Source organism: Filicampus tigris, chromosome 13 (genome assembly GCF_054856515.1).
Source record: "Filicampus tigris isolate MCC_2025a chromosome 13, RoL_Ftig_1.0, whole genome shotgun sequence".
Lineage (NCBI taxonomy): Eukaryota > Metazoa > Chordata > Actinopteri > Syngnathiformes > Syngnathidae > Filicampus > Filicampus tigris.
Genome location: NC_141229.1, coordinates 8,858,965 through 8,882,697, shown reverse-complemented (window position 1 = coordinate 8,882,697; position 23,733 = coordinate 8,858,965). Strand labels below are relative to the sequence as shown.

The 23,733-nt window shown below is 39.9% G+C and overlaps 2 protein-coding genes across 5 annotated transcripts in view; one reads left to right on the top strand and one right to left on the bottom strand.

Moving 5' to 3' along the window:
- dnajc17 (DnaJ (Hsp40) homolog, subfamily C, member 17) overlaps window positions 1-463 on the bottom strand; it is a 100,434-nt gene extending 99,971 nt beyond the window's left edge. For both annotated transcript variants that reach the window (XR_015089258.1, XM_086048990.1), the window contains exon 1: window positions 256-463. Coding sequence is in view for 1 of the 2 variants with exons in the window: in XM_086048990.1 (XP_085905116.1) it covers window positions 256-336 (81 nt within the window). In the remaining variant the exon portion in view is untranslated. The remainder of the gene's footprint in view (window positions 1-255) is intronic.
- A 3,324-nt stretch (window positions 464-3,787) lies between these two features.
- LOC147137462 (inverted formin-2) lies at window positions 3,788-23,727 on the top strand. Of its 3 annotated transcripts, XM_086049545.1 has the most exons (23): window positions 3,789-4,024; window positions 11,796-12,206; window positions 13,584-13,699; window positions 13,827-13,986; window positions 14,456-14,489; window positions 14,616-14,757; window positions 15,663-15,795; window positions 15,916-16,512; window positions 17,204-17,349; window positions 17,422-17,483; window positions 18,406-18,508; window positions 18,607-18,692; window positions 18,885-18,985; window positions 19,080-19,150; window positions 19,222-19,329; window positions 19,398-19,468; window positions 19,565-19,685; window positions 20,415-20,579; window positions 20,726-20,828; window positions 20,913-21,065; window positions 21,648-22,454; window positions 22,716-22,769; window positions 23,314-23,727. In XM_086049545.1, exons 2-22 carry the CDS (start codon window positions 11,807-11,809, stop codon window positions 22,766-22,768), a joined length of 3,732 nt encoding a protein of 1,243 aa, XP_085905671.1. In that variant the 5' UTR covers window positions 3,789-4,024; window positions 11,796-11,806; the 3' UTR covers window position 22,769; window positions 23,314-23,727. The 3 variants fall into 3 exon arrangements, with proteins under 3 accessions (XP_085905673.1, XP_085905671.1, XP_085905672.1); XM_086049546.1 differs by lacking the exon at window positions 22,716-22,769 and having other exon boundaries at window positions 3,790-4,024; XM_086049547.1 differs by lacking the exons at window positions 22,716-22,769; window positions 23,314-23,727 and having other exon boundaries at window positions 3,788-4,024; window positions 20,913-21,009; window positions 21,648-22,073.
- The last annotated feature ends 6 nt before the right edge of the window (window positions 23,728-23,733 follow it).

Sequence of the window (23,733 nt, the reverse complement as noted above, 5' to 3'; positions counted from 1 at the left end):
GTAGACACGAAAAAGAGCATATTCAATCATACAGCCAAAAGAACATCGAATACATGCTCCATGACTGATTTGTAGTTCACTGCTTACATGCATGAAATCTGTAATAGTTATTTTCCCCTTATTCACAGGTAATTTTCCAAATTCCATCCAAATAAATAATATGCAAATAATAATACATCATTATTTTTTACACATAGCTCCCCTTAGCAAAAAAATATATATATCAACCGGTTAGCTAGCTTATGCATTGCGTACCTCCTTCGTTGTAGCAGTGTTTTCAATTCCAAGCAAACCATAAAGGTCCAGCTGCAAAATATCCTTTGCCTTTCCAGACATTTCTGCCCACCGTATGTTTCCGTACTAATGCCAGAATATCAATAAAAGCTGTAAAAAAAGACGCACAGTTGGACGGTTGCTAATGTTTGTTGTGGTTGGCGACTTGGCGCCTAATAATGACGTATACCTGCACATCATCCTGGGATATGTGGTTTTTTGCATTCAAGTACAGTTGAGTTATTTCACAAAAACGCAGCCTTAAATTCTTAACATTTTTTTTTATTTTATGATATTTTTTCACATTTCATAGACATAAACACTGAACGAAACATAATAGTATTCATTTTTTTACCAGCAGTTGATAAAGGTTTTGTCACCATTTTGTTGTTGTTGTTTGGAGAGTGGCGAAGTGCAAGGGGAAAAAATGCACCCGAAATGACTTATTTTTTGTAAGGGAATGGTAAGTACATTTTTCCAAGTAGTGTGGTCGGCGCAAAGTAAATCGCAGAGTAGAACTTATACTGGCGTCATAAATTAGTGGTTGGTTGCTCTCTTGTGGACAAACCATAAAATTACACTGACTGTAAATGAAATCATCAAGAAGTAAAACTTGAGTTTCACAATAGGTTCCAGTTCAACATAGTAATGTGTGAGAAGCCAACTATCATATTCAAGGACTAGCTACAAGTAACGGGGGGGAAACGTTGAAAAAGTTGAAAAATGACGAATGAAACATCAAGAATTGCACACATCTTTTTCAGTTATTTTAATCAAGAATCAGAAGAATCATTTTTGGGAGAAAGAAAGAAAGAAAGAAAGAAAGAAAGAAAGAAAGAAAGAAAGAAAGAAAGAAAGAAAGAAAGAAAGAAAGAAAGAAAGAAAGAAAGAAAGAAAGAAAGAAAGAAAGAAAGATAAATAGATATTTAGATAGATAGATAGATAGATAGATGGATAGATGGATAGATGGATAGATAGATAGATAGATAGATAGATAGATAGATAGATAGATAGATAGATAGATAGATAGATAGATAGATAGATAGATAGATAGATAGATAGATAGATAGATAGATAGATAGATAGATAGATAGATAGATAGATAGATAGAACTACTCATTTCTCTTCAGCAGTTCTATAGTACAATGATGACTCCCCTTAGCAGCCAAGCTAATCCATTATTGCAACATTACTTGTAAGTGGCGAGATCTGTCCTGATCTCAATCAACAAACATGCCCTGACTCGGTTTGGAGAAGCGCTTCTTTTCTAAAAAACAAAAAAAAATACTTGCCAATGAAGAAGCTCATGCATTCCTGGAACAAAGTAAAATGTCACACACTGGACTTTTGATTTGTGATCACCTGCATCCATCAATATATCCTATCACCCCTGAGAAAAGACACACCCTTAGAATAAAATCATTTGGTCTTCATGCATTTTTGTTGATTTAAGTTCACGCCTAAGTCTACATTTACTTACCTGTTTATCCTGTAGCGTTCTTATATTGTCAGGACAGTCCCAAGTGTACATAAGGTGGAACAGTTATCTCAGTTTAACAGTACTGTTAACTTAATGGTGTTTGCAGATTCAGTATAAAACGATGCACAGACCTGAATTGCAGCAATCGTGCGTTTGTTTACTGTTGTTTTATCAGTGCTTTCTAATAATGGTCCCTTGTTCTCATTCATTCTTACTCTCATTGTGATGACACAATAGGTTCCAGCTACTTTCCCTGAAAGAGTCTGAAGCATCTTCGATCAACCAGTTTACACTAATAATGAGACATGGAAAAATATCAACAGAATATCTTTTTGATTCTGATCGAAAACAAATGTTTGTATTTGACCTGTTTCTATTTATTGCATAAAAAATACCATTCAAGGACAGTACAAAATTGCTGAACAAGAAACCAACGTTAAGTGCAAGAACTAATTTTGTACATTTTTTCACAAAAAGAACATATTTTTAATATCATTGAGGTCCTACGTTAGTCCTGCATATCATTCCAAATTACTAGACCTACTCATGTTGTAATTTAGGACAGTAATAGATCAGTGTAAGCGCAACTAAGACACATCTGCCATCTAATGGGGATTGGTGAAATTGCAACTGAAAACTACAGTTGACTCCTGCATGTTTGCAGTTCGGCACCCTGAATTTTAGCACATTTGCATATTTTTTCTCTTTTTTTTCTCTTTATTCTTCAGATTTTGTATTTTTCCCAGTTGTCCGGATTTTATTTTCCTCCCATTTCCCCCATTTGTCCTGGAAAACATTACTGAAAGTTTATGTTTTGGGGATTTGTAAAAAAAAAGAAAAAAAACATTATTTATTTATGTATTTATGTATTTATTTATTTGTTTATTTATTTATTTGTGTATTTAATTATTTATTGTTTCGTTTTCTGTTTTTGCATTGGTCAAAACTGCATTGTAAGCATAACCTAGTGATAACTTTCTCACTTGCTTTATCCCAGTTTGCTTATCTTCAATGTTGTCAGAAGGAAAATGAAAACATACTCCCTTGGCACGGTAGCCCTGTCTTGACTTCGGAAAAATCTTGGTTGTTTCTCTTCAGACAAGATCAGTCTAGACCAGAGGTTATTCAAGGATCAAAGTTTTAGGCCAGGCACAAAAAATGTCACTGTTTGTACATGATTTTCACACAATAACACAGTTTGGGAAAGTCTGTCACGAAACCATCAAATTTATTAAGGTTATTGAAATGTTGAGCCACAGCTAAAGATGATTGGATTGGATTTATAAATTCGATTTGTAACGCAAAGATACTTAATTGAAATGTAACCACTAAGACCATTTTGATACAGCACCATCATAACAGTGTCAGGGATGACGCTACACCTGGGCTAGAGGGGGCTGTCGCTCTAACCCGTCAGAAATCTATGTAGCCACAGTTAAACCCCTGCTTAACATGTTATTTGTTATTCTTACATTTATTTATAAATTATTTTCTCAGCCCCCTTATGTATCAGTCATGCCCACCTTAACCCCCGGGAGAGGAAAAAGTTCGGCCTGGGATGGACATTAGGAGAGAAGAAATAAGGACGCACTACTGGCTGCGCAGTGCGCACACCTTCAGAATTGAAGGGAAATAGAAAATAACGGGTGGGCTAGGGCAGGAAACTATTGTGAGTACCTTCAAAATACTAGCGACCGCAGAATTGAGTGACACATCACAGTTAATGTAACCAACATCGGTTCAGCATTCATTTTTTAGTTGGGTTGTTGGAATTTCATCGCAGGAGGCCAAACGTGGCTGATTGTGTGACGGAGCTAACGAGTTGAACTCAGCCGTTAGCTTGCATTACCAGTTTCATAACCGGGCTAATTACTTCCAATTAGCCTTTGTAAAGGCAATGACCAATGTTGTGCGTGGTAATCACGTTTATTCGCCAGTAATGACATGAGACGTGGTGAGGGTTTCTCCTGTCGTCAGTGCTTTATTGCGAAAGGCACGAGCGGATGTTGGAGCCTCGCGTTTACTTCTACTTTGACGTCACTCTTTTAAACAAGTGAGCGAGAGAGAGCTCAGGGCCGTGACGATTAAAAGCCACACAAACACACTCACACACCCACTTGGGTCGACCTGCCACTGCCTTAATATCTTAATTTGAAGAAATCTATGCTTCTGCTTTGACGATGTAAACCGCAGTGTGTGTGCGTGTCATCTGGCGCCTCTCCCACACACAAGGACGCGATTATTCCAAGAGTATTTATAGAACAAACCCAGGTAAGACATCACCGCATCCTCAACCTCTTTGGGGGATCTTCAATAATGCAACAATGCATGAAGATGTGTCATGTAAGATCTTTTTTTTAAACATTTAGACGCTGCTTAACGCCGTCTCTTTAATCTACGGGACACTAGTATTGTTGTCAAGTCTTCTGCAAAGGCGCACCCCAAAGTGAGGATCTATGTTGCCTTGTTTTGATCCAGCGTGTTGCAGTTGCTAATGCAGACAAAGTGGCTGTTTTGATATGAATAGTGTCGTCGATGCTCATAATGGATGAGACGGTTAGCCCTTATATCTGTCCCTCCTTGGAGAGTAGGAAGACTGCAAAGAAAGGGAAAATGTGTGCAGTTGCCAAAATACACTTCATGGGTCTTATTTGGATCACGTTTGTTTGTATGTATTTCTTGTGTGCACAGAGGTTATTTCGGTTTTAATTATGTCCAAGCCATCGTTTGACATTTTTAATAGGGTGAACTACTGTATACCACGTAGTTCAAAGTGCTCTTGCATGCTTGTTGCTCCCAAAAATAGGCGAGATGGGTGAAGAGGGTAGGTATCATTTTAATGAGCTCCAGATGTTCTTAGCCCTGCTGCAAGTACTATGAGATTTTAAGGCTTGTATGAAATTTGAATGTATTTAAAAGTACCCCATTCCTCTAGTCTACAGCGGAACCTGCATAGTTCAACAGGATTCTGCCGTTCAATTTGAAAAACAATTTCAAAGTGAAATAATTACAGACTCAAAGTGTTAAAGTCGGAAAACTGAAATGATTCCTAGCATTTAACATTCTAAACTTTCAAGTGTAAAGAGACGTTAACCACTGTATAATAAAACAAACATAAAGTAAACACCCTTTGAAGATGCGTGACAGAGGTGCGACACTGCTATTTTTTACAGATTACAGTTAAAAATGTACTGTTCTTGAATCATATCGCACCCCATGTATCGAGATATGCATTGAATCGTTTATGAGAGATGCACACCAGGTAGAAATTGGGTTGATGTCTTTGATGTGTTGTAAACTTTTGATTCTCGACTCTGGTCTTCCTATGTGGTGTGAGCACATTCTCGCCGTGCTTTCGAGGGTTTTCTCTGAATGTATGGGTAGAGATTCGTCTTAAAATAATTCACAAAAACATCTGCGATTTACACGGTTTTTTAATGTTGTGCGTGCATTCATCATGACTTATCATTTATAAATATTCAATTCTTGTGAATTACTGAAAGTGTGTTTGTGGATGAGCGGGCACATGCATTTATTTTTGAGACAAATGTCAGGGCAGTTTTCAAGATATTCACACGTTTCAAACATTCACGTTTAGATAGGCCCGCCCCTCCTCCGTCTGCTAGGAGGCATTGTTACTTTCTCCGTTAAATGGGAACAAATCATCGCAAGTTTTTCGTTTAAAAATTGGGAATTGAAAAATGGAAAACGAGCCTTGATCTGTTCTCCTATTACAGACAAAATACGACCATAATTTACTTCCGATACGAGCCTACTGTGCCTTGAAGTCGTAAGATGTTCTTCTTGTGGTTTTACCTCTTTGGCTGATGGTGCAGCAGATTAGAAGATTGCTATTGCTCATGTTGTACTGAGCAGATGGTTTCCTATGTCAAAGAGACTTCCATTTGGGATTCTGTGGATAACATCACACATTTACTCTTTGCCATCGCTGGTGCCTTGGTGGCATCGCAAAAAGAGCCAAAGAAAAAGCAAAACATAAATGGGCTTAAGTCCTGCAAGGTTGAACCACATTTTCTGTTCAGGACATTTGACTTAGGAGTAGGGCTGCACAATATATCAAAAAAATATATCGTGATATTGTGATATTGGCCCATGCAAATGTAAATGTGCATCGCCACCCAATAGTTGGACATTATCTAAGAAAATTACAATGAATTATCAAAGAACACATTGCCGCATGGCAGAAAAATGTGCTTCTTTCATTAGATTAAAAAATGTTATTTATTTAGGTACGTTATATATGGCAATAATATTGATTTGGCTATAGTCAACATTAGGGATGTGATGATTAATCGATTTAAAATCGATTTAAAATGCTTAAAAAATGCATTGATGTAAAAAAAATATATATAATTGAATAATCGATTCAAGTCTCACTGAGTGTTCCATTTATGAACTCGGACATCTCAGTAAATGGACATCTCAGCACTCACAAGCCCTAAACAGCAACGCCTAACAAAAGACATACATACCGAGGTCATTAGAATATACTATTTTAGAGTGGTAAAAAATTATGTTCCTCGTAGTCTTTAAAGTTTTTTCCATTCCAGATTCATATCACATTTTGAATGTGCCAAACATTGCATATTTTGCGTTTTTGGATGGCTTCAGCACCACACTAGCGCACATGGGCAAACATGGTAGCGATTAAAAAAAACAAAACTAATTGAATTGAAAATCGGGAACTGAAATTTGAAACTCGAATCGGGGCTTGAGTGAATCGTTACATCCCTAGTCAACATCCATATCGCAAGTTTTTCCAATATCATGCAGCCCAATTATGAGTTTCCAAATGTAATTAGATAGTAATATCAATCATGTTAATTACTTAGATACAAAGCATAGAACAGTATTTAGAGTCTTGGGCTTTGCATATGTTCCATATAAAAGGAAGCAGTGGGTGTGCATGCTTAAGTGTTAATGTAGTGTACAGTGGAGTTGGACTGTTGTGTAGGAGGCTCAAGCAGAGGACACATGAGTGGGTTTGTCCTCTAGGCTGTGAATCAGCGGCTGGTAGAGGCACATGTGGGAGCTTTTGGAAATAGACATGAAAATGTCTTTCAATGAGCAACTTATTAGAAAGCACATTTTTCATTCATTCGCCTAACAATGTTGGTACATGAATTGCCTTCACTATGAATTAAATCCTCAGTGAAACAGACGTTTGAAAAGAGGAACATGTGCTGCCGCACCAGCATGTTTATCTGGTTTCCTGTCCCGGGATATTCATTTTCCTTCCTCAGAAAAATTCCTTGGTTGCCCAGCACACATGACAAAGACACACCCTCGGCCTCGTCTCTGGAATAAAAAGCATGGTTGAAGTAACTTGGAAGATGGGAAAATTGCCCATATTACATGCATTCACTTGCAGCGTGTACTCCCTCAACATTAGGCACACCTACAGCACATCTAATGCGTGCGAGAATACATACATTCTACAGCGATAATATTGGTCTTTTTTGATGCACTGTAAAGTCTAAGTTTACAGGTGCAGTTCAACAATAAGTATAATAGACAACAATATAATCATTTCATAAAAATACAAGGTATTTTTCGCCCTATGATTGGTCGAAGCCTGTGTTTCATTTGGAAGTGCTGCTTAATGTTCACAACTTTTTATTAAAGATTTATTAAAGATGAATAGACAGGTACTGGTGATTCCATATATTATTAAAATGTTCTGAGTTTGTTTCTGAGTCAGCTTTCCAAACATTTGAGCAAGCCATGACGCGTCTTCAACGTCCTGCAACGCTCTTCTGGTAAAAAAGTTTTTGATTGCCTCATTCTGGTCAAATGTTTACAGCAAGAGCTAAGGTAATACTGAATATACAATGCTGTGAAAAAGGATTTGCCTCCTTATAGATTCTTATTTTGTTGCATATTATCCCCACTTCAATGTTTAAGATAATCAAATAAATGTAAATATCAGACAAATGTAACTCAAGTAAACATGAAATGCAAATTTACAATTTTATATGATGATTTTTTTTTTAATCATTAGGGGAGGGAAATATTCGGCCCCGTGATGAAATACTTGCTTCCCTTTTTGAAACATGTATTAACTCATATTTTTGGGAAAGCTGTGTTTTTTTTCACTGACCAAACCCAAGCCTGATTACCTTCAGGAATGTTCAGTCATAAAATCGTTTAAATAGAACATATCTGACAAAACGAAGTCAGCCAGAATTTTCTGAAAAGCAAAGAAATGTTATGGTAAATGGGCTGTCACATGTTCAAAAAAATTTTTACCTTCACATTACCTCATTTTACCTACTGATGACCCAACCTCAGGAGCAACTGGGAGTTCAGTATCTTGCTCAAAGGGATCGAACCCACAACCTCTGTGTTGGGAGGTGACCAGTCTACCACATGATCCAGACAAATTCACGAACAGTTGAGTACATACATACATACACATACAGTAAGTGTGTTCTCTCAATTTGACGTAGAGCAGTCCTACTGTATACCACTGCTAACCACAAAAATTATTAAAATGGAAGTCAACGCAAACATTTTTTTTCAAGAATTTGTTCTATGCAAGCCCACTAATTGAAACAGGTCATTCTGATGAATATTGCATTTGTGGAATAAGTGTTAACGGCTCATCACGGCTCAGATTCAGAAAACCGATGAGCCGTGATTGGTCGTTGTGTGCAGTTGTGATGTCATTGTCAGTCGACAGAAGACAAAATGGCCGCCCCCACAGATGGCTAAAAATGAGTGCATTTTGCTGCATAACAAATATTCCACAAACGCAAAATTAATCAGAATGCCGCGTTTTAACTAGTGGGTGTGGGCCTGCTGGGAACATATTATTGAAAAAACTGTTTGGGTTGACTTCCGCTTAAAAAAAAAAAAAACATCTCTTGTTGGTTTTCAATAGGAATCTAAAGCTTAAATTCAGGCAGTTTTTCAGTGGTTTGTCAGGCAGTACTTGTCGTAAAGTGGGGGAAAGGAGGAATTCAATAATTGAAGATGGCATTGAGAGGGTCTGTTGTAAACCACCATTGTGCGTGTCTGCTGGCTGCCACGGTAACGCAGCATGAGCTGACAAAATTCTTTTGCCAGAGGATGTGACAAAAGCCAAGAGTCACTTTACCTTGACTCGGTGGAATGAATGGAATTATTCCGCGCTGCACTCTTATGAAAACAGAAGGCCGAGCGAATTTGCAAAACCCATCTAGTAGTGCACAAGTTGGATATGTGAGTGTCAAGCAAAGAGGCAGTGGAAAGCAAGTACAATGGGCCTTTGCAAAAGCTTTCCAAGCTACCCAAAGTAGCCAACTATGAGTCAGCAAGTCATTGTGTTTGTACATGCTCGTCATTCCGCTTTGCCAAGCCTGAAATTCACTATAGACAGACAACAGCCTAAAACAATTTTTGAATACCAAAACCACAAATATCGCAACTCCAATTTAGAGGAAGTATTTTTAGACTTTTTGCAGAGTGCTTTCCCCTTTTTTGGACTTTGTGTGTATCCTGCTTCTACGGGAATGTTTTAGAAGCTCTCCAGAGAGTCAGGTCGGAGAAAAGGGGGGCTATGCTGGCTGTGGTTGTGCCACAAAAAACAGCATGTGTGCATTCATAATATATGCTCGCTCTACATATAGTAGCACTTTGTGTAATCAGTTCCAATGCCCTTTGTATTGTAAATGGGAATGTGTTCTGCACTGACAGCGTCCGGAAAGACCTTATAGGGAGTTTTGATTGGCTAACAGATATTTCTGCAAGAATTAGATGGAATGCTTTGCATAGCTGCTGGAAATGACTGGGCATGCTGACATTGTCGTTTACACACCCACAGAGTGCACCGCTGTCATTTCCTATTCTCTATTTGTGATCCAGCCCTGCCGTCTCTGTTCGGCTTACCATTGTTCTGGCAAATTCATTGAATTACAATTAAGATTTCCTTCCCAAAACAGTGTTTTTTTAGGGAAGTTGCAGTATATTTTCATTGGTGTGGGTTCATTAGTGTATTCATATTGATTTTTGTGCAAGTTCCTGTCGTGTTTTAACTTTGTTATTTTTGGATTTGTATGTGTTGATCCAAGCATGTTCCCGTTCAGTTATGATGCCAAGCCACAAAATGATGATAAATATGAGACAGTTGTTTAGAATTGGCAAAGCTTAACCTATATATCAGTCTTGTCATACCAAATTCCTTCTTACTATACTCAAAAAATTAAAAGTGCACTTAATTAATTTGCCGTGTTAACATTTTCCACACAATTGTGTTTTGGTGCTTAAATTAAAATTATTTAATATTAGTAATATTGAGTTATAATATTTTTTTGTTTATCTAGCGGAAATACAATTGTGTGGGATTGGTAAAGTCTTTCATTTCCCCTTGTTTTCACATATCGCAGCAATTCTAGTTGGTGATGGTGTAACATAAAAGGTAATACTGTAATGAAAACTGAAACGGGAAGGTTATGTAATAAACAAACAGTACAGTATGTGGAAAAGAAGAGAAAAGAAAAGCACTTGTGTGTGATACGAAAGAAGTACTGTAAAAGCATTCTGTGTATTAACACAATAATAGGTGACCTCAAGGTTATTTTGTCTGCTTGCTCCATGAAATTGCATTGTGTTAAAATGCTAAAATATCCACCGTCAGCACTCGAGACATTCTGTTGTGTTTATCCATCCATTTTTTTCGCGCTTAGACTGTTAAGGGTCGATGGTAGTCAGTAGCATGGGACATCCAGTATAGAGACCATTTTCTTCACATTTACACTGTCACTGAGTGGGACTGGACAGATGCTGTACTAAAGTCAGGTTAATGTAATGTACTGTATGTTTGTTGTATGTATTATTGCAAGAAAAAGTTTATGGATCCATTAATTGGTCATAAAATGTGATCTGATCCTCATCACAACAGGAGACAAACACAGTTTGCTTAAGCTAATAATCACAATCATACACAATCATGTTTGTATGTTTTTACTTAGGACGTGTCACAGTGCAGGGTGGAAAAAGTATGAACAGTTGGATCATATCTTTAATAATTAGTTTAATAATTAGTGTAACTGGTGGAGCTTTCTTTGGTCGCAGTAACCTCAACTCACGTTTCCTGTAGTTACACATCGCACCCAATCAATTGCAGATGAGTTGAAGCCATTCAGTATATGATTCTGTTCATTTCTCACCGATCTGTTAAGCTTCAATTGGCAGACTGATGGTCATAAATTCTTCAGAAAAATGTCCTGAAAACTTGAGAATACATTTTTCCATCGATAATAGCAATGCATCCAGGCCATGAAAGAGCAAATCAGTCCCTGTAGCTCAGTGGAACATCTACAGTAGGTGCTGTTTTGCAAACTTCAAACCTGAAGCAATATTTTTTTTTGTTTGTTTTGCTGTTTTTTTCTTAAAGCGGAAGTCCACCCAAACATATTTTTTTCAAGAATATGTTCCCAGCAGGCCCACTAGTTGAAACACGGCATTCTCAGATTCAGAAAACCGGTCAGCCGTGATTGGCCGTCGTGAGCAGTTGTAATGTCATTTTCAGTCGACAGAAGACAAAATGGCCGCCCCCAGAGATGGCTCAAAACAAGTGCATTTTGCTGCTTAATTTGTATTACACAAACGCAAAATTAATCAGAATGCAGTGTTTCAACTCATGGGCCTGCTGGGAACATATTCTTTAAAAAATATGTTTGGGTTGATTTCCGCTTTAAGGAAGTGGACTCAAAGTTACTAGCAACGTAAATAATACTGTAAATTTTAAAAAGTCAATGTAAAATAAATGTAAACTTGATATTTATTCATTTTAGTTTGATGTGGCAGCAATGTGCTTAAGTACATTCTTGTTTAATGTATTGCTTGTCAACAGACATTAGCATGTGCCTAAGATCTCTACGTTTCAATTCAGTTGAATTGTCTTCACCTCATTGACCGTTCTACTCTGTTCCGGCCGGCTGACAGAACCTCATGGCTCTGAGGCAGATTAACTACTAAACACTAAAAAAAATATATACTTAAATGAATGAATGATACCTTTCCCTACTTTTCTTCACAGTTGCTTTTAAAATGATGCCAGGGATTTCGGAGGTCAAGAAGAAGTGGGCAGCAGTTCGTGGTCGCCTGGGCTCATCGCAGGACTCAGACACCCAACAGGAAGCTAACTTGGAAAATGCTGATCCGGAGCTCTGTATCAGACTACTCCAGGTTCCCACTGTGGTTAACTATTCCGGCTTGAAGCGGCGCCTCGACAGAAGCGACCAAACATGGATGGTCCAGTTCCTGGAGCTGAGCGGCCTGGATCTCCTTTTGGAGGCCCTGGACCGCCTTTCGGGCCGAGGTTGCTCCCGTATCGCAGACGCCCTCCTGCAACTCACCTGTGTCAACTGCGTCCGTGCTGTCATGAACTCTTCAGCTGGGATCCACTTCATCATTGAGAACGAGGGATACATCCGGAAGCTCTCCCAAGGTTCCCACAAACATTCCACTTTTGTATCGTGAAACATAGTAAAACACACATTTCTTTATGTAGTCTTTGTATACATTATATACACAACTCAGAAAAGTAGGGTTTATTGGGATTTTGGTGGAAATTTCAGGATGGACCTGAAATGCACTATAACCTTTCAAATGAAATGTAATTTGACCTTTAAACTTTCATTGTCCAACTGTTCAGTCTTTTAGTACTTTTTGAACAACTTTCTGTTCTGTAATGAGGATCTTAGCAAATTTCACAACAGGTGTGTGATCTGTGAATGGACTAAACATGGTTCAATTACAATGGGTATTTAAACAGTCCTTTCATCATGTCAATTTTGACAGGAGACCAAGATGACACCGAACAATTGATCTGAAATTGAAGTGGCTAGTGAGCTGAGTGTCACAGATTGTCATTGGGTAACTTGAAACAGATAGAGAGATCATAAGAGTCACATGAAGGCATAAAAGTGGACAACTTTGGAAATAAAAGTAAATTAAACACCTGTTGTGAATTTTGCCAGTCTGCTCCTCGTTAAAGGGGTCGTCAACCCAAACCCACAACTTGAAATACAGCATTCTGATTAATACTGTGTTTGTAGAATATAAATTAAGCAGCAAAATACACCCACTTTTAGCCATCTCAGGGAGCGGCCATTTTGTCACTTCTGTTGACTGAAGATGACATCGAAGTTGCTCAGGGCTCAGATAATGACCAATCGCAGCTCACCTGTTTTCTGAAGCTGAGCCATGAGCCTGTGATGACCAATCACAGCTCACCTGTTTTCTGAAGCTGAGCCATGATTCTGAAGCTGAGCCATGATTGGTCGTTACCTGAGCCCTGAGCAACTTCAATTTCATCTTCAGTCGACAGAAGTGACAAAATGGCCGCCCCTTGAGCTAGCTAAAAATGGGTGGCTTTCTCATATTCCACAAATGCAATATTAATCAGAATGCCATGTTTAGACTAGTGCCGGCATAGAACATTCTGGAAAACAATGTTTGGGTTGACTTGCCCTTTAAATAACAGGAAATCTGTAGGTCATTTCAGTTTCATCCTGAAGTTTCACTTGAAAGCAAAATATCCCTAACTTCATGTGCGTAGTGTATTATTTGTATACAAATATGACTCAGTCCCCAACTTTTCACACAAGTGAATTACGAAAGCCTGTTCATAGTTTCACACGTGTATTGGAATTTTTGGATTACAAACGCAAACATGTTTATCTACTAGCACATCCTCAAAGAACAAAGTTCACATTGCGCTGTCTAAAAACATGTGAAGCATGTTGAGGTCTTGACAGAAAAAGGAAGCACCATAGAGAAAGTAGATGTTTAGCATGTGCCGTGCGCTAATGACGTTCCACAGCCTTGGACACCTCCAACACCATGGTGAAGAAGCAGGTGTTTGAGCTACTTGCAGCCCTCAGCATGTTCTCAACAGATGGTCACCACCTTGCTCTGGATGCTCTGGACCACTACAAGGCAAGAAAAATTCTATCCCCCGCAAAAAAAATCAAAGAAAAATACCGCCCCCTTGTGGCGAGTTGCATTCACAAGCAATACACCACAATGACTAAGTGGGCTGATTCCCATGTGATTTGTTCTTCAGGGCGTGAAGACGCGTCACTATCGCTTCAGCGTGATCATGAATGAGCTGCAGGCCACAGACAACGTTCCTTACATGGTCACGCTCCTCAGTGTCATCAACGCCCTCATTTTCGGCTCCGATGACCTGAGGCAGAGAGATAAGATGCGAAAGGAGTTTATCGGTAGGTTCAGTCCGCCACTGAACAATTAATCACTCACACAATGAGTGAGGTTACTTTTGCGTGAGCTGTCACAGCATTTACAGCTGTGCTAAAAGTGAATACAATGCACAAAACTGGACATTATTGGAGCTTGAAAATGTGTCAAGTCTGATAGTTTCCATAGCATACAATTTGTTGAGCTTGGAGTCCTTGATGACAAAACAAAAACACAAATTAAAAAAAAAAAAAAAAAAATGGGGCTTTATGAACCCACCTAATTCCATTTTGCCCACCCACCTCTGTGGACCAATCAACAATTTGATTGGCCACACCTCTTTTATAATTGCTCACCTGTGACTTCCTGCTCTACATCCTCCACTATCCTACACCATTTTTTCATTTGTAAAGATGTGCATGATTTAAAAAAAATAAAATAAAAAAAAAACAAGTGAATGTTGTGATACTCATGTTGCATTTTGTTGTTCTGCAGGGCTTCAGGTTCTTGATATTCTACCAAAATTAAGGTGAGCAAGTGGCCCTTTTTTACCTTTGATTAGCCAGCCTCTTTATTTATTTTTGAAGATAAAATTGCATTTGAATGTGAAGTGTGGTGCACCCATTACTGATATGTATTTGTACGTGGCATGCAGAGAACAGGAGGATGAAGACTTGATTATTCAATGTGAAGCTTTTGAAGAGGCAATGGCTGAAGATGAGGAGGAGCTCTTGCGACTGTATGGCGGGATTGATATGAGTAATCACCTGGAGGTCTTCACAACTCTCTTCAACAAGGTGAGAGTTGTGTGGAATGGACTTGATAGTTCATTGATTATAATTCCTTCTACTGTGATTATCATAATGCATATTAACTCTTTCAATGCCAGCCATTCGAAGAAAAAAAACTTACGTGCAAGCCAATTTCAAGCATTCTGATAGATCTTTCAAGGCTCTACCAACTACCAAATGAAAGATTGTACTTTACTTTATCACAAAAACGTTTTTCTATCTTATTCCATTTTATAGTAATCAGCAGTAGAATATGGGTTGGTTTCACCTAAATTGTCTATTTTGGACCTGCAAATAAAATGTTATGCACAACAGTCATGTTTATGCTAATATTTTTTTCTTTTGTGACACAAAACAAACATCTAAACAGTCCTCCTATAAAATACCACCAGTAACACTGAAAATGTGCTTTTGATGGCAAAATAAAGTATTTACAAATATCACCAGTGTAACGATTTTACATTTGACAAAAGTTTAGAAACTATTTGCACACTAGGTAATAGTAGTAGTACTTGGGTGTCCATGTACATCAAATGTCACCCATACGTCATTGCTGCGTCCGCATTGTTTTTGATACTCAGCGATTTCATCCTAAAGAGGCCCAATGCTTCCATCTGTTGGCCATAGTGTGGTTTTTTTCGTTTTGGTTTTTTTAAACTTTCCCAGCTCAATGATCAAACCGGAGTTTGCCAGGACTTTTCTCCCACTCTTTCCCACAAGAAAACGTAGTTGACGACGATGTCTGTAGCTGGCGCTCTTCGTTAGGATTCTCGTTGACATTTCACGTCAACGGCGCTCGGTTTATTTACTGCGCGCCTTCCCGGTTAACATAGATAGTGGGCCTCTATGCCCGTCAATAGCAGTGAATGTAAAAAATAAATCAAGTGATATTACTTGCTGATATGTGCTAGGTGAGCAGCTCCCCCGCTTCGCTGCAGCTGCTGTCCATCCTGCAGACGCTCCTCCTGCTAGGACCAAGCCGCTCGGATATCTGGCTGGCTCTGGAGGCCATCACTAACCGAGCCATACTGTTGGCCCAGGACTGTGAGTCAGCATTTTAGTGATGCATTCACTTTAACTTCCTGTGAAGCTAAATGTCTCGCTAATGGCTCTACTAATTTACAATTTTTTAACCAGTTTTGTTTATTTCTGTTTGGACTCCAGCTCAGATAGGGTCATTTGAGAAGATCATGGAACGTCTGGTGTTCTCCAAGGGCAAGTCCTCTGAGGGTGGTCAAGAAGTGGATGGCCAGCCTGTCGGAGTGGACAAGGCTTCGCAGACGAGTCAGCAAGACCAAAACCAGCTGGAGAAATGCTCAGAGTCACCTCAGAAGCCGCTCGTTGCTTCTCCTCCGCCGCCGCCGCCACCACCTCCGCTTCCTCCGAATATGACAGGGCCCCAAGGTTCACTTCAGTGCCCTCCTCCTCCTCCTCCTCCTCCTCCTCCCCCTCCACTCCCTGGTGGATTTGGTGGACCTCCACCACCGCCTCCTTTACCTGGAATGACACTTCCACCACCACCACCAGCACTACCTTGCGGTCCTGGCATGGTTCCCCCGCCACCCCCGCCCCCTCTGACAGGTCTGAGCAGTGGACCTCCGCCGCCACCTGCCTTACCTGGCATGCCACCACCTCCCCCCTCGGGCATGATAGTGGCTCAGAGCAGCTATGCTCTGGGGTGCGCCACACCCGCAAAGGTGAGCCGATGTCCCACTCTGAGGATGAAAAAGCTCAACTGGCAGAAACTGAGATCTGTTACTGGTGAGTAAGGAAAATTGGCTTTCAAGTCTTATTTGGATTTAAATGGAAAAATACAAATTTTGAATGCTGGTTTACTGCCGGTTTTAAACGTTGGTAGAATCAGATTTGGTCAAATTTGTTCTGCAATTGGTACAAAACTGATATTTTCAGCTACTTGATGAAGCTGTTATTGCATTTTCACTGAGTGCGGCGTTTGAATCGGAGCCAATGGTAGCGTTGTGGTTTTACATAGTGACTTTTATACAATCACTCCCCCTCAGTGTGCTCTTCAGAGTCCATGACGATGTTCACCTTTATGCCCATCAGCTTTGTAATGCTCAGATTAATGCATGTTTGTGAACTGTTCTGTTCCCTTGTTCTGGTAATATTCGGATGAGTTCTGTATTAAATTGAACACATCGGGTGTCACTGATTGTGACGAGTAGCTTACTCGCCTGGGTTTCCGTACCGGCAGTGTGGGTTTGTTCTCACTCAGTGGCAGATTGGCTGTCTGTCTCTATGTGCCCTGTGATTGAACGGCAACCAGTACAACTAGTCTGCTTTCTCACAAAGTCAGCTGGGATAGGATGCTACGAAGCTCCTAATGGACACACATCAACTAACATTTTTTTTTTTTTTTTACTCTCTGACATCAGGCCTCATTCAGGTTCAAATTGACATGGTGGGTTTCTCTCTCCTCTTACACGCACAGATGGTCACTCCATGTGGGCTTCAGTTCAGAAAGAGCCTTCTCCTCACGAGCCGGACTATAGCAGTATTGAGCAGCTGTTCTGTCTCCCAGTGACCGAGAACAAAGACAAGGGGGCAGCTGCTCCTGTCAAGAAGGAGCCTAAAGAGGTGTTCATGGTCGACGCTCGGATATGAACAATTTTATAAGGCGCCAAATGACCTATTTCTGTTTTCTCCTAGATTTCTTTCATTGATCCCAAGAAAAACCTGAATGTAAATATATTCCTGAAGCAGTTCAAATGGTGAGACAAACATTCTGTTGATCCGTTTTATGTCTGCGCTCACTGGACACTTCATTAGGTGCAGTTAGAGATCCAGGAAGCTGTATTAAAAATTCCGTTTTTCAAAGAAAAAAATAATTTTAGTAAAAAAAAAAAAAAAACTAAGTTTACTCTATTTGACGTGCAAAAATGATCACAATTGAGATTTTGATCATCTTAAAGGGAAGCAAAATCCACCTGTTTTTAGCTAGCTCAGGGTCGGCCATTTTGTCAGTTTTGTCGACTGAAAATGACATCACAGATGCTCTGGGCTCAGGTAACGACCAGTCACGGCTCCGCTTCAGAAAACAGTTGAGCTGTGATCGTTACCTGAGCCCTGAGCAACTGTGATGTCATTTTCAGTCGACAGAAGTGACAAAATGGCCACCGCCAAAGATGGCTAAAAACAGGTGGATTACTCTTGTTCCACAAACACAATATTTATCAGAATGCCTTTTTTCAACTAGAGGGCCTGCAATCCCGTCTTGAAAAAAATGTTTGGGTTGACTTCCCCTTTTTAATAGGTTAGAGACCTTGGTTAATTTTACTGTAGTCCTCCATGTTACAGAACTGAATCTTAATGCATGTTTGTGCATTTTCTGCAGTCTTTTTTGGAAATAGGAATGGAAATTTCAACTTTTTTTTTTATCGTATTCATTGATTAATGTACAAAATAAAAAAATGGTTGCCACTCTTTGTTGTAGTTCTGAATTTGCATTTGAGCTACATTGCATCATACTATGTATGCTCTTTATGCACCAATGAGCAGAAAGCCAAGTTTGAAAGAACGTTTAATTCACAGATTGCATTATGCATCTCTTGTAATAGATCTGTGGATTGTTCGTGTGCCTAATGTTGTGGCCTGTGAGTGTCCATCTTAACATTGCAAATGTTCTATGTCCAGCTCAAATGAGGACTTTGTGGTGATGATTCAGAAAGGTGACAGAACCAGGTTTGATGTAGAGGTGCTAAAACAGCTCCTGAAGCTCCTGCCAGAGAAGCATGAGGTTTGTTAATACCTACGCAGTGTTTTAAAGCTGTGTTTTTAGCCTACTCGCTAGATGAAATGCGATGCTTGAGGCGTGATGTCGCCTTTGTCATCTAGATTGAAAACCTGAAGTCTTTCCAAGGAGAAAAGGAAAAGCTGGCAAATGTTGACCGTTTCTTCACATTGCTCCTCACCGTCCAATGGTAACTTGCTTCCTCAACTGTTAGAACGCGTGAGCTGCCTCCTTTATTGGTTACGGAGTGAAATGGGCCAAAGAAGAACCCGTTCAATTTTGCGATGGCATCGGATGTGTTTTTAATTAGCCTGCACTAAATTGTGACTTTCATCTCTTGCAATTTAATGTCTACCGTCAAAAAATCCTTGCCTGTTTCTAGTTATCAGCTGAGAATTGAGTGCATGCTGTTGTGTGAGGAGACTACTTCAGTATTGGACATGCTCCAACCAAAAGTCAAACTGTTGGAGGAGGCTTGTGACTGTAAGAACACTGTACTTGTGGTTTATGTGGGGAGGGCTTATTTGCCATGTTCATCCATCTTACCCCCAAACTAACTCGCAACCTGTGTTCTCAGCTCTCAGGACAAGCTCGCTCATTCCTACTTTCTGCAGGCTCATCCTTGACGTGGGCAATTTTCTCAACTATGTAAGAGCCCCGAATAACCGTTTTATCCCAGTTGGTATTTCGAGAATCACTTAAAATCGCTTTCCTTCTAGGGAAGCCATACAGGAAATGCCGAGGGATTCAAGATCAGCTCTCTTCTCAAGCTGACAGAGACCAAAGCCAACAAGAGTCGCATTACGCTGCTTCATCACATCTTAGAGGTACACAAAGACCAGCTTTTGGCTTTCAAACACAAATGTGTTAATAATTGGACATACTTTTTTGAAAGGAAGCAGAACTGAACCACCCAGAGCTATTGGCGTTGCCAGAGGAAATTGAAATCTGCCAAAAGGCCGCAGGGTACAGCTTCTCTTCCACACTCTTGCAGCCCCCTCAACACACACACATGAATCCGCGTGAAATATTATTGAATAAAAAATATTTCTCGTACCACAGAGTGAATCTGGATTCTCTCCAGTCCGAAACCAACAACTTACTTAAACGACTGAATGAGGCATCAAAGAAAGTCTCCAACTCTGTGGAAGAAGTGAAGGAGCAATATGCAAAGATTCTTGAGGTAAGATCCTGGTTCAATCTCTTTTAGAAGCTGTATCCAACTTGGAATTACAGTTTAGCTGCATATTAAAGAAGTGCAAGCGCATCAGCAAATATATGGCAGAAAGGGGTGTGCAATCCACCAATAAAAGACAATTTGATACATCATTTTGATACATGGATGCAATACAATTCAAGTACTTTCGATTTTCAAAGTGGAACGATTCGGTTCGATTCAGTGGGCTTACGATTCAATCCAATATGGTACGGCTCAGTTCGAGAGGGTATGATGCAATGAGTTTCTTGACATTTTCTTCATCTCCCATAAAAGACAATTATAGAGGTGTGTTGGTATATTTTAAAGTGGAACGCGCTCGCATCTTTTAAACCAAAACCGATTTTTCAGATTCAAAACGTTTTTTGTTACATCCCTAATAGTAGCGAAAAAGCTATAAGCAAGCAATGAAAATATGGCCACTGGGGCCGTGTGCTACATAGGGAAGTGCCATTGTGCGTAATAAGTGCTTGCAGGCAATATTGGGACATCATTGATATTTGATATTGATATATTTTGCAGGAAAACTCCAGTACCGACAAGTGTTTGGCCTCAAAAGAATGATTTTATCTTGAATCCAGGGAGCTACTAAGCAGCTCAAAATGGCAATGAAAAGAAAACTACCGTATTGCTTTTGATGCTGCATTTTGTGAGAGCCCGTCTCATTCTCACAAAGGCCGCATTTCTGTGCTGCAGGAAAATCTGGAGGCGTGTCAAGCTTTGAGTGAAAGATTTGTGGACATTGACAAGAAGAGGAGTGAACTAGCTGTCTACTTTTGTGAGGATGCCAATAAGCTGTCGCTTGAAGAGCTTTTCGGAACAATCAAGACTTTCCGGGAACTTTTCATCAAGGCGCTGAAGGTCGGGGATAATACTGGTGTCGTTTGTAGTGTGAAAAGAAACGTTTTGACGTGTTGCTGCCGAAGTAAGAAATTGCTACTGTGTACAATTTGTACTTGGCAGAATGACACCTCCTTTTTTTTTTTTTTTTTTTTTCGCAAATGCAGGACAATAAGACCAGGAAAGAGCAGGCAGCCAAAGCTGAGAAGAGAAAGCAGCAGCTGGCAGAGGAAGAGTCCAAGAGGCAGAAGGGAGAGAATGGCAAAATAAGTGAGTTGTGAATGCACAATGCACGAATCCCAGATGTGATTTTAAAAGTAATGACCTGAGCTTTTTATCGCTGTCCCTCACCAGTCAAGAAAGGCTTTGTGCCACAGGATGACGGCTGCATAATCGACCACCTGCTTGCAGACATCAGGAAGGGTTTCAGCCTAAGAAAGACCAGGCCAAGGTGCGATTTGGAAAGTCTCCCTCATAGTGAAATGAGTAGGGATACCCGCCCACCTGGTAAGGACAAGAGACTGTGGCCCCCATCTGCAGTTCTAGCTCCGCTCCTGAGTCACTTAAATGCGTGCCACAGCCTTGTTGCTTTTATGTGCCCTCATGTCCTTCAGCCTGCATTAGCTTTTATATGTATGCGCTTTGGAAATGTATTGCCGTGCACCCTCACTCATTACCTCCGCCAAGTGCAAATAGAAGATGACCACCAGGAAATTATCTTACATTTTACTCCGACAGTCAGCAAGACCAATTGACCAATTTTTGGCGTAACCAAATTTGGGAAAGCTTTTTTTATTATTATTTTTTATTATTGCTGTTGGAGTCACATTGTAACTGCTATCCCATTCCAAAATACTGTAAATAATGTTATTGTCCATCCTGTAAACCAGGACGCCTACTTAACTCAGTTTTTTTCAATCCATTCAATCCCACAAACATTGTATAAATCGGACTACAACCAATGTTTTTCTTCACTTTTAACAGTTCAAACTTGGCGGAGGTCGACACTGATTCCCATTCGAGTTTGTTGATGTCTCTTTGTAATTTATAAACAGTTCCTTGTAATGCTGTTGACATCTCCCCCTTCAGGGTTAGGTGTGAATTCTGCAGGCGAAAAATCCGCAGAAGTGGCCTGCACCGTTTCCGCCCCCACCACACTTCCAACAGAGGCTCCCCAAGCCAGCACCTGCGAGGTGAACGGCTTCATCAGCTCGCCAAACGAGACTCCTTCGACGCCTCAGGGTGTGGCGCGAGTGGCAGCCTCACCCCAACCAGCTCCAGGCGAATCGGCCACGATTGCACCGACGCCCTCGAAAAGGCCGGCGTCGCTACAGGAGGAGCATACTTCAACTACTCCAACAGCACCCCAAACTAATTTTCAGGTGGAACCCCAGCCATGTCACCTCACAGATGGTTTCTCTGTAGATTCGCCTGAAACAAGCGCGCTCAGCCCGTCCTCGTTGTCAGACTCCGACCTGGTAGAGTCTGCTTTGGATGAAACTTCGAGCCTGGCACCTGAGAAGTTAACACCTAAGGAGCCGGCAGACGGTGTGAATGTTCAACTTGCAGAAAACACTGCCGCTAGTGAAAGAAATCCAAAGGCAGAAGAGGACAGTCAAACTAGTAATAAGATTTGTTTACAAGAGGCTGGAGGACAAGCGGCAGGTCTAGATTTGCGTGCTGTCAAATCATCTGGGCAGGATGTGGTGGTGAGCTGCACACATGCAGACCCTAAAAGCAACAAGACTCGAATGGAGAGCATCTTGGGGTGCGATGGCCAAGGCGGAGTTCAATCTGAAGATGTGCCATCGGCGTTTGAAGATATAACTTCCTCGATAAACCCCGAACCAAAGAAACAGTCAAGCTTCTTTAAACGCAACAAAAAGAAGAATCCAGGTAAACTATCTAACTTAAATAAAACGTTTTGGAATGCTAGTGTGGTGACATTTTTTAAAGGAAAAATTGTTTTTTTATTTTTATTGCACTCTGCTTTATACTTGATATTTTACTAGGTCATTGTGAGAATTTTCCAATATGTGCCTCTTGTAATTAAAGACTACGGATGCAGATTTTGATTTGAAGTCTATAATGCTTTCTGTTTTCCAATGGACAGTTTGTTTGAATGCTGTTTTCCGTTTTTACTCTCTAAAACACAAGGTAACAGTGGGAAAGGACACATTAAACCTAAAAAGGGCTGTGTGTTGCAGTGAGGTAGGTCCAGTGGTGGGATGGCAAACTGTAAGCAGGAACTTCATCCTAATAAACTCAGTCACCGTCCAACCTTTGTGGCAAATAACACCATTTGTTGGTCTAACTGGGTTCTGGATTTCATTTGTCTGTGTTGTCCAGCTTTTAACACTTCTTTCAATGATGCAGTCATTGATAAAGTCTAAAACAGTTTTAACAAAATAACTTGTCTTGGAGTTGATTTACTTAAAAAAAAAAAATGGATTAGAAAATATAGGCAGTAACATTTCACATTCCCACAGTCTTGACAGTGCAGTCATTGTGTATGAAGTTCTCATGGCAGCCTTCACTCTTGTCTCCCATGTTTTCCCGTCCATTCCTTAATTCTGCTCCTGGGGTTGTTTTTGATCTACTAACGACAGTCACGACAGTCTCATATGCTTCCTGTAAACTGTCTTTGTGTTATTTAACTATAAATTCACCTGCATTAAATGTAATTATCTAAATAATACATTTAATTGCTCATTAATCACATAATGTACTTATTCACTCTTTTCCCCTTTACTAGATTCCAAAAAAAGGAGATCAAGAGGAAAAAGAAAAAGTTGATGTCACCACAGTTGTGAACTGGCAGGACTCCCATTATACCGAATATTTTATTTTTGTGAGATTACAGCCGATTGTTTTCTAGACCAAGAAGTTTATGAACTCATCCCAGGCTGGGACTTAAAACAGCCTTTTGGATGTAAACATGTCACTTTATGTAAATTGTATTTGACTGTAACCTATTCGAAAAATTGTACAATGTGCTTTATATGTTTTTGTAACGTAAAAGTGGATGTGTGCGTATAACATTTTGAGATGGTAATGTAAAGAAAAGATGCAAGAAGTATTTAAACATGTTGAATCGCCTAAATCACGCTTAATGATACTGTATTGTAACTTTTAATGCTTAAGCTATTTTAATAAAAGTAAATTGACAGTTGTT

Bases quoted from the DNA above. Each gene is read 5' to 3' on its own strand.
- LOC147137462 (XM_086049545.1), top strand. From the start codon at position 11,807: ATGATGCCAGGGATTTCGGAGGTCAAGAAGAAGTGGGCAGCAGTTCGT. The intron at 14,758-15,662 runs GTGAGAGTTGTG...GATATGTGCTAG, and splicing joins TCACAACTCTCTTCAACAAG to GTGAGCAGCTCCCCCGCTTC. The intron at 18,986-19,079 runs GTAAGAACACTG...CTGTGTTCTCAG, and splicing joins GTTGGAGGAGGCTTGTGACT to CTCTCAGGACAAGCTCGCTC.